The sequence below is a fragment of the Vidua chalybeata genome, chromosome 5 (assembly GCF_026979565.1).
Source record: "Vidua chalybeata isolate OUT-0048 chromosome 5, bVidCha1 merged haplotype, whole genome shotgun sequence".
NCBI classification, from domain to species: domain Eukaryota; kingdom Metazoa; phylum Chordata; class Aves; order Passeriformes; family Viduidae; genus Vidua; species Vidua chalybeata.
Genome location: NC_071534.1, coordinates 5,108,904 through 5,119,282, shown reverse-complemented (window position 1 = coordinate 5,119,282; position 10,379 = coordinate 5,108,904). Strand labels below are relative to the sequence as shown.

Below are 10,379 nucleotides of genomic sequence, written 5' to 3'. Positions count from 1 at the left end.
AGCTGAGCTGCAAATGAACATGATGTCTACTGCAAAACCAGAACTCTGCACAGGGCTTGCCTTAAGATTTAAAACAGCCTCCTCTGTTCTACCAAATAAACAATCTGTGCCTGAAATCTCTCCTACCAATGCCGTGTGTGTGTTCTTAGATGTATGAACGTGCACATAGCCACCCCTGTTTGTATCCCAGAATCTACTAATGCATAAAGCATGTTATTTCCACTGCTGTCCCTGGACTCTGTTCCTGTCAGGCAAGACTGAAATACTGCTGTTCAGCAGTGCCTTTGAAAGCAGACAGCATGCCAGCATAATTTCTCAAATGATCACTTCCACTCTTCCCCAAATATAGCTTAGTTGTTTTCACCTCCTGTCTTCCTGTGTGCGCCTTTTTTCACATTCCCCTATAACCATCCCTCCCCTTGCTAATTAATGCCAGTTTCCTCTCATAAAACATCAACAACACACTAGGCAATGAGATGCAGGAACGTTTCCCATACAATTTTCCAATAAAAACATAAGTGTGTCGGATTTGAATGCTCATATCCTTGGAGTTCACTCTGGGGTCTTCCCCCAACACACAGGAGAAATGTGGCAATGTTGGATGACACTCCAAAGCCACCTCTAAGTGCTTGCAAGAGAACTGTGAATAGCAGTTCTGGTTTAGGAGAAGTCTGTGAACAGTTTCTAATCCTGGTGAATCTGTTTGCATCACTTTACACTCCTAAGGCTATCTGTGAACAGAAGAGACTGGAAAATACACCTTTCAGTTCATCTGAAACAGAGACTCTCACATTTCTTCTTTCCTCACTTCATGAACTCCTTGCTACAGAGCAGGTCTTGCTGATCTGAAAAGGCAAAATGAGAGTAGCTCTACACTACTTGTAGAGTACTTGTACTATGAGTCAAATCTACTGCCATGCTTGTCTAAAACCTGACTGTTCGTGATGCCTCCTGGATCTTCTGCACTCACAATGATTGGGTAGGATTTTACCCATTACAGAAGTAACTTCATGGATCTACACAGAAGTTACTGAAAGTAATTTTATTACCCTTAACCAGGTTATTCACTGATGAATGCAATAGAAAGCACACAGATAGTCTCTCAGACTCAAGGCTGTAGGTTTGCAAATGCTTATGGGTGTGGATAAAGAAGGGCAAGAGAAGGTATTTCTTGAGAAATGAAGAAAACCTGCATGGAGTCTAACAGCAAAGGCCCCTAGCAAAACTCTGCAGTAAGCCCTAGCTTTCTTCCAAAGAACCTAAAGGACACCAAAAATTCCAAGCAAGTTCCTTTAACATCCATTTTCCTCAGAAATCTCTCTGCTTCTGGGAGATTTAACCCTGCATTCAGGTTACACGAAGGACACTGAAGTGCTGGAACAAGTCCAGAGAAGGGCAATGAAGCTGGTGAAGGGTCTGGAAGTGAAGTCATGTGAGGAGTGGCTGAGGGAGCTGGGGGTGTTTAGCCTGGAGAGGAGGAGGCTCAGGGGAGATCTCATCACTCCCTGAAACTCCCTGAAAGGAGGCTGTAGTGGGGTGGGGATCAGGCTTTTCTCCCAGGAAACCAGCGACACGGCAAGGGAAAATTATCTCAGGTTGCTCCAGGGGAGGTTTAGGTTGGATATTACAAAGAATTTCTTCACTGCAAGAGTAGCTAAGCATTGGCACAGGCTGCCCAGGGAAGTTTGGAAGTCCCAAATACAAGCACACGTGGCTCTAAGTGCAATGGTTTAGGGGGCATGGTGCTCTTCAGTCAAAGCTTGGACATCACGATCTTGGAGAACATTTCCAACCTCAATGATCCTGCTTCTAATCAGGTGAGCTAAAGACAGGGACGTTATCGACACGGCAGCCAAAACTAGACACAATTACTTAAGTCACGTTGGAAAAAAAAAAAAAAAAAAAAAAAAAAAAACGAAAGAAATCACCAAGCCACCCTGGATAAGAAAGCACATGAACACCCAGAAACGCCAGTCAGGGAGAAGACCAGGACCGGGTACCGGAGGGGTTGCGAAGGGCTCGCCCCGGCACCGGCCGCTCCGCTGGGCAGCGCAGCCGGGCGGCACCGGCACCCGGGCGCGGCCGGGTGGGCAGGGGGGCGGCGGCGGGAGCGCTGCCGAGGGACCAGCAGCGGGACGGCACCGAGGGACGGACGGGACGCGGCCCCCGGCCCCTGCGCGGCCCCCGGCCCGTGCGCGGCCCCCGCCCGGCGCCCCGCTGCCTCCCGCGCGTGCGCGGCGGGCCGGGGGCGGGCCCGTGAGGGGGAGGGGGGGGCCCCTCCCGCCCGCGCTCGTTCCTGCCCGTCCGCGGGAGCGCGCGGCCGCCGGCGAGGCGCGGGTGCGCGTGCCCGTGCGCGCGGGCCGGCGAGGCGCGCGCCCGCATCCCGCGCCGCTGTCGCCGGAGCGCCGGCGGGCGGGCGGGCGGGCGGCGGGGCCCGCGCCAGCGGCCGGGGCATGGAGAGCCTGCTGGAGAACCCGGTGCGCGCCGTGCTCTACCTGAAGGAGCTCACCGCCATCGTGCAGAACCAGCAGAGCCTCATCCATACCCAGCGCCAGCGCATCGACGAGCTGGAGCGGCGGCTGGACGAGCTGAGCACCGAGAACCGCAGCCTCCGCGGGCAGCAGCAGCAGCCGGCCCCCGCCGAGCCGCCGGCGGCCCCCGCCGAGCCGCCCCAGGGTCCCCCGCCCGAGCAGCCCTCGCCGCCGCCGCCGCCGGGCCAGCCCGACCCGCTTCAGCACCACCAACAGCTCCCGGCTCAGCCGCCGCTGCCCGCGGGCAAAGCGGCACCGGCGGGGCCCGGCGGCGGCGGGCGGGCTGCCGGCCACCAGCACCCCGCGGCGCAGCCCCACCAGCACCCCGCCGAGAAGGACGGCAGGGACAAGGGCTGCTGCGCCGCGCTGCTCCAGCACAAGACCCCCCAGGCCATCGGCAAAGGCGTCCTGAGCCGGAGAGCGGAGTAAGTGCAAAGGGGAGAGGGGGCGGGCAGGGTGGCGGCGGGGAGCGGGCGGGTAGCGGCTCTCTCCGGGCCCGCATCCAGCCGGGAACTGGGTTATACCCCCCTGCAGCCTCGCAAGGAGGGAGAGGCAGTGTGTGGGTGGGTGGGGAATCCCTCCCTCGATGCGTTCTCGGGGAGAGCAGGCAGAGTGCAAAGAGGAGCCAGGATGCTGCTTCCAAGACGCATCAGCCTCCCGGTTCACTGCGCTGGTTCCTTTGGAGAAGTGTCTGCAGCCCGTTTGGAGCCCCTTGGGCAGCGCACCCGCGGTGCTCACACACGGCATCGTGCCCTCATTGTCTGTCAGAAATAAATAAGTCTGTGATCGACGATGAGTGCGGTTTAGCCAGGCACAGAGAAGCCTCACAAAGCACAGCAGCGTTGTGGTCGCTTCTGCTTGCCTTAAGTTGCTGGTATCTGTCTAGAAAACCCCATCCTCCTTGGAGCGAGCTGGGGTTTTCCTGCCCTCACTGATGTAAGGGGTGCGTTATATTGCACATGATGTATACAGATGCTGTACTTAGGTTTGACATTTAGGGTGCTTATCGCCCTTGCGTGTGGGTTGTCTGGTTTTTTTTGGTGGTTTGCTTTTTAAGTTCTTTTTTTTTGGTTGGTGGTTTTTGGGGTTTTTTTTTGGTTGGTTTTTTTTTTTGGTTTTTTTGGTGCGTGGCATCTGACACTGATCCAGCTCTCCAAAAGGACAAAGAAATTTTTGCTGGTCTCTTGTCTTCAGTGAAGAAAGCTTGACTACTAGTAGTGGATACTGAAATGTACTGTGTGTGCATGAATGTATAGTAAACAAGGATGAGCATTCCAGCACTATAGGTGGAAAGGGCTACTATTGAAGAGCAACATTCTCTTGGATTATGTATTCAGTATATGCCATCAGTTCACCAGCTGGTAATTACAGCTGCAGTCAGTATTGTAATTTCCTTTGTTTAGGCACTTGGAAAGCAGGGGGATGTTTTCTGGTTGAAAGCCAGAGTTAGTAAAGTTAGAAGGAGAAGGAGTATAGTTTCTGCTGTGGCTTCTTTTAGATAAGAAAGAAACTAGCATAAGTAGTAAAACTAGATCAAAGTCTTTCCTGGAATTGTCTCTATTGTCTTTGTTATGGTGATGTCAAAACAACTGAAGTGCACAACACACAAGTACATATGAAGCACACAAGTGAAGTACACAAGCCCAAAACATCTTCCTTTTCTCTTTTGACAATTTAAATAAAGGGACCATTTTCTCTCATGTTCGTTTTGAATACACAAGCAGAACTACAACGTGGAGCTGGATTTTTCACTGGTGTAAGTAGAGTTGCACCATAACAGCTCGGCATCTATCATGTGATTCTATGAAAATCAGTGAAGATATTGCTATTGAGAGAAATGCTATTAAAGGAATAGGTACGGTCAAGGCATGCTCGAATCCCAAAAAAGCATATGTTTGCTTCTGAAATACTGCACCGTAAGACTCAATTTTTCAATCACAACTTAGAGGAAGTGAGTGGGCTCCTCAGAGTATTAATGCAGGTAGTAAGCCTTTGCAGGATCTGGCTCTTATTCATCATGAAATAGCTGGAGTTTAAAAAAAGAAGTGGGGCCAGATTCTGAACTCATGCCAATTGGTGTAAATCCAGAATAGCATGGTTTGAATCCCTCAAGTCAAACCACTAAGAAACCCAAATAAAAATGCATAATCAACCTCATTGTTTTTTAAGGAGTGACTCCCTGCAGTGAAGGCTCTGTAAGAAACATCATCTCAGCAAGGGCTTTCCTTGCTTCTGCACAGAGTTTCTAACATACGTCATTACACAGACTGAAGAATCAATTTCTCTGCATAAGACTAAATACTTTCTCCTTATCTGAGCTCTTTTTGCAGTGGGGTTTGACTGGGGGAAGAATTGCAATGTTTTTTCCTTCATGCCAAAATGCACAAAGAGAAGTGCATTAAGAACACAACTGATTGCTGATGTATCATATGATGATCTTTCTGTTTCAGATAGATAGAAGGTTGGATGGAGCTTTTTTTGTGGAAAGTCAGGGCTGCTGCTGGGGATAACAGAGCAATCCCTGCAGCGTTCTTCGCTCAGGAAGATTAAAATAGACTGCTTCTGTTTCCTTCTATAGCTTAGGCAAACCAAAATCTTTGTATAGAGAAGGAAATATGAGAGATGCCAAACAGTCTACATTTCTCACTTTTGCAGGTTCTTTTTTTCACCCCACTGATTGTGTATACTGAGTTTCATACTGTCTCCTCTCTGACTGTTAGAGGGAAATCGAAGAGACTGCAAAATCTAACTTAAAGGCAGCTTGGATGGAGGGTGATGAGTCTTTTACCACCAATTGACAGGATGCCCAATATACCTTATGATTCAGCTCACCAACCTGTGAGTTGTATTTTTGCTTTTGTGTGACAGCAGGGGACATATATGTTAATACCTGCACAGACCAGGTATCTGTTCTCTCTCCCTTCCTCCCCCTCATGTCCAAACATGTTTTTCCCTGTTATAAACTCTGAAATTAAGCGTTATCTAATTTTTTTTTCTTAGCCAAGAATAGAGGACTGACTGCTCACTACAGAAAATGGCCACTCTAAATAGAACAAAAAGGATATTTTAGCATGTTGGGATACAGTGGCTAAAAGCCAGGGTTAAAGCAGCACCCAGGCAGTGCCCTGCAGTCTCTGCCCAGGAATGGAATTTCCTCTGCCTTCACAAAACAGGAGGTTCTGGCAATGTGTTTAAGTGTGGACGTGTGCTGGTCCTTCTCACCTCAGACACGGCCCATGGATTTTGCTCATTTCGAGTCAGGTTTGAGGTTTTTTTTTTTTTTTGCAGCCCAGCTTACCTCAGGCTCTGGATAGAAGTGAAGACCTGAGCTTTTGGACACATGTGACTATTCATGTCAGCTGGAACAGTCTTCTGCAAGGGATGTCTTCTGCAAAAGAAGCATCTCTCTTATTTTAAAGAAAACTTCAGCCTTATTTTTGTTGTTAGTTTTTGTAAAAACTGACAACTTTTCCTTCTTTAAAGCTTAAAAAAAAAACCCAACCCAAACCCAAACAAAACCTACATTTTAAAAGGGAACAAAACCAAGATTATCTCTGGAAATTGAAGAATTCCAGACCTATGCAGAGGCCCTAATTGTTGCTGCATGCCTTTGTGTGGGAAAAATGGTACTCAGCTTACCTATGAAAGGAGAGGAGGAAAAGGAGAAAGATTTTTGCAGAGATTTTCAGCAAGAATTAGGCTGATTATTATTCCATGGCATCTGTCTCTTTCTACCTTAGGAGGCTATTGCATAAGCACCTCACAGTTTTAAAAACAAAAAAATAAGGTCATTCGTCATGGAATGTTTTACTTCAAAAATACAGGTTGCTAAATTAGCATAGCTCAGATCACCCTTACGAGGCAGCCTCTTGTCTTAAGGGACCATCCCAAAGTGTCAGCAAATTCTGAGAATATAAATTTTCCATCCCTTCTTTATCAGAATACAACCTTCTTTGCCAATCCCCCAGTACCCTTCATTGAGTATCAGGGAAATGCCACAGGGTTGAATTTAGCAGATTAAGTCTAAATGACCCAAATTCTGCTGTTTTTTTGTCACAGAAACTCTCAGTAGGAGCTGTCTATGGAAGGACTTCTGTTCTGAGCCCAGGCATTAGCAGGAAAACTCACTCTGGTAAATACAATTAGAATAATAGCTAATAATCTGTTATAGTTCCTTCCATCAAAAGACATGGCTGCAATTCACAAACATTCTGTATTAAAGTGGCATTAAAGTCTTCTTTTAACCATGTCATCAACAGTGAAAAGAAGACATATAAACAGTCTTTGTCTAGCATGACATAATGGATCTAAGTACTGGCTTTAAATTATTAGCCCGTGTTTGGTCTACAAGATAACTCCTCATGCAAAACAAAGTCCATGAACTCTTAGAAGAATTTTTCTAAAGTCACATTTTCCCATAGGTCTTAAAGCTCATTTTGGATTTGCATTAGACTGAAATTTATATTATTTTATTTTGTATTGAATTAGAATAGAATTTTTTATCTTAGTAAAGAGGCAAGTTTTAAAAGATGATGTTAAAATCACTTATTGCTCTTGTGTTCTGAGACTGTTTGCTGTTTTTTTGTTAATTTCAAAAGCTCAATTATGTAACTTTAAAATGAAGATATTGCATATGCAGAGGTACTCTTTTCCATAATTTTTCTTTTTAACTATGCGTTGATGTACTATTCTATGGGTTATCTCCAGGGTAGAGACATTAGAAAAAATCCTACTGATTTCAATAGGAGCTAACAACAACTGTAAATATTATGGTTTACCATTAACATATTTTGCTATATTTCCGCATTGCACCAGCACAAAAAAACCTGCAGCAATTAAAAAAAAAAGATCAGAACAATTCCAAATGGCTCATGTACCCCAGATATCCATTCTTTTCACTTTGGGCACACAAAGAATGCTACTTTTGCCCTCTTCTTTCAGTGTCTCAGATTTCCTCCAGCACATTTCAGGGTTTAACTCCCTTGAGCTTTCACACACCAGAAATAGTTGCATTGGTGCTGCCCTGGGCCCTGCAAATCCCTGCTAGCAATGTACTGTCTCAGCATCAGAAGTTATTTGGAGTCGAGTGCTGTAAGCAGGTTTCAAATGACAGAGGTCTGCATTGGCACAGCTTCACAGATGCTAAAGTCCTGCTTAGATGATTTTGGCATAAAGAGCACACTGAGAGGAAAACAGAAAGTAGACTCTCCTTGACTACATCTATTTTAAAGATAAATCCATACTGCTTCCATTGCAGTCAGCTAAGACATACTTTATAACACACATCTGCATTGTACCTACAGCAGGGCCTGTAAAATCCCGGGCAGAGGAGTGTGGAGTTAGTGATTCACGACAATATTTAAGAAATAATAGATGAAGTGAGAGATAGAAAGGGACTTCGCTTAGGAAGGGTTCAGGATGAAGTTCTAGCTATAAAATTGCTGAGTAAGGACAGCACAAGGACTTCCACAGGGATAAAACTTCAGTAGGATGCTGTATAAAGTCCCAGCCAGAGCAATACATTGTCAAGGCTGAAATTTCTATTGTGGGAAATCTTCCTGGTGGGATGGGAGCATCAGGAAGTAATATCAAGGAAGGAATTTTTGTGAAAAACTGTCTAGCAGTGCATTGGACAGAAACCTCCTCTCTATCTGTGTCCTGAACCCAGTTAGAGCTGTACCTGGAGTAGCAAAGACTTGTAGTCATCATTTAGCAAGAGGAGCTGGGGCCTGAAAACAGCAGCAAAAAGCTAAAATTTAAAATACTTAAATAATAAGGGATGCAAATGCTTTTTTTTAATTTATTTTTTTTAAATAAGATGGTGATATTTTTATGTCACCCAGCTGTATGTTCTGTTGCAACTAGAACTTCTGTGGTGGCAAGGGTACCTTTCTTCCATATGCTTTGTATTGACCCATTTGCTGTCACTTTCCAGGCAGATCCAAGTTAAGACTCTGTGAGAAGACTTTAGGACCAGGGGACTCACATGGCAACACTGTTGGCATTCAAAATAATACACACATGGCTGCTTGGAAAAGCATTAAGGGAAAAATGTCCCAGCTGAGTAGGTGTTAACAATGCCCTTGAGAATTTCTGCCAGGGCCTCAGTGCCAGGTGACTCTTGGGCTGGCTGTCCCACTCTTTGCAGCAACTGGCACTTCCACATCCTTCATTAAATGATGTGCACAGTTTAGGCAGGTGGATACTTACATGAGACAGACTGCACACATTCCCACCAATGCCATATTTGAAATTATTTGCACTTATAGTCAGAATAAATCAGAGAAATCTCACCTCAGGATGCTCATCTAGTCCTTAGATAGTGCCAGCACAGAGCCTGTCAGCTGGAATTTGGGTCTTCTATTAATTATGGCATCTACTTACCCATTTAAAAAAAAGTTCACATGATAAAATGATGTGCACTTCTGCAAGCAAAAATACCTCTACACAAATATATATATATATATATATATTAGACTGTAGAAATTTCTCAGCTGTATTTTTTTCCTTTTGCCTTGGAATGCAGGTTGAAACAGGAAAAAAGAGCTACTGTCTGCCTTTCATCATCTTTCTGTACATAGGGTTTATTAATCTTCTACTTTCCTGTTATTTTCCCTACAAATGCCATTTTAGGTTGCTTGTTTCCTTCTTTCTTTCCTAGTTCAGCAGTGGTTTATTTCCCTTTTCCAGTCTCAGTTATGAAACCTTTTGTTTTTCTCCCTTAGGAAAACGTTATAGAAAGCCAGAAATGATTCTCTGTTTAAGAGATGGAAAATATTTTATTTGCTTTAGAATTACTTGTAGCCTGTACTTGTTACTTGGTCCACATTCCATGGAACCACATAAAAGCAAATAAGAAAAAAAAGAAAAGAGTAATTTATAAAGACAGAGTCTGAAATGTGACAATTTTCTCTTTTTTCTTAATTTTAAACATTATATATGTGTGTGTATATATATATTCCTTTTTTTTTTTTTTCCCTCAGAGAGATATACCTTGAAACAAACAGGTATTATTCTTGTATTCATCTCTTCTGGAATATGTAATTTCATTTAGTTAAGCCCTGGGTGAGAAAATGATAGTCTTGACTGTTGGATTTGTTCTGCCCAATGGCTCTATTTAAGATCTCAGTTCAAGCATTGGACCAGCAGTCCTAAAATCAAACTTTAATGCCTCCTAAATTTATTTTTAACAGACTTGTGATGCTGGACTGACCCTTTCATCTCTGTGTATTTTAAGATCTGTGACAAAGCAGTTGGAGATCTATTGTTATAGACAGGAGTGGGCAGGTAGATCAGGAACAATCCTTTTTCTAAATTCCAGCATAGGAAGCAGCATAAAGCTTGTGTCCTTTCTTGCCATGTGTACTGCAAGGCAATATGTATATTTGCACATAAAAAAGAGACTGTATTTGCATGAGCATTTGTCCACAGAAGTGCCTCAGAGCCAAGCTGAAACAGCACCTAGTTTCTGTGCTTTTTACATACAGAAAAGCAAATAATCTGCTGGAGGAAATCAGCGCATCTTTACTGATGTCAGTAGAGCCATGACAATTTATATCACCTGAGGATCTGTACCAGATTTTGTGAATCTGTCCTCACACAGAAATACACATCCCTCCACTGGTGTAAAAGAGTGCTGATAATAGCAATGGATAGCAATGTATAGAGATAACAGTGAACAATGAGAAAACCATTAAGCAGCATTCTCATTCTTCCTGTAATAGGTTTGTGATGGTCTCTTACAGTATTTTAATATAAGGTGGTAGGAGTTTTGTTGCTTCAGGGTTATAAAGATATATTTGCTCTTTAGATAATGATTTTTTTTCCTTTTCTCTGTGCTGTGTTTGC

At 44.5% G+C, this 10,379-nt stretch overlaps 1 protein-coding gene across 5 annotated transcripts in view; it reads left to right on the top strand.

Moving 5' to 3' along the window:
- The first annotated feature begins 2,453 nt into the window (after window positions 1-2,453).
- Window positions 2,454-10,379, top strand: part of IQSEC3 (IQ motif and Sec7 domain ArfGEF 3) — a 99,181-nt gene continuing 91,255 nt past the window's right edge. For all 5 annotated transcript variants that reach the window (XM_053944258.1, XM_053944257.1, XM_053944261.1 and 2 more), the window contains exon 1: window positions 2,454-2,956. In XM_053944258.1, coding sequence (XP_053800233.1) covers window positions 2,454-2,956 — 503 coding nt within the window. The remainder of the gene's footprint in view (window positions 2,957-10,379) is intronic.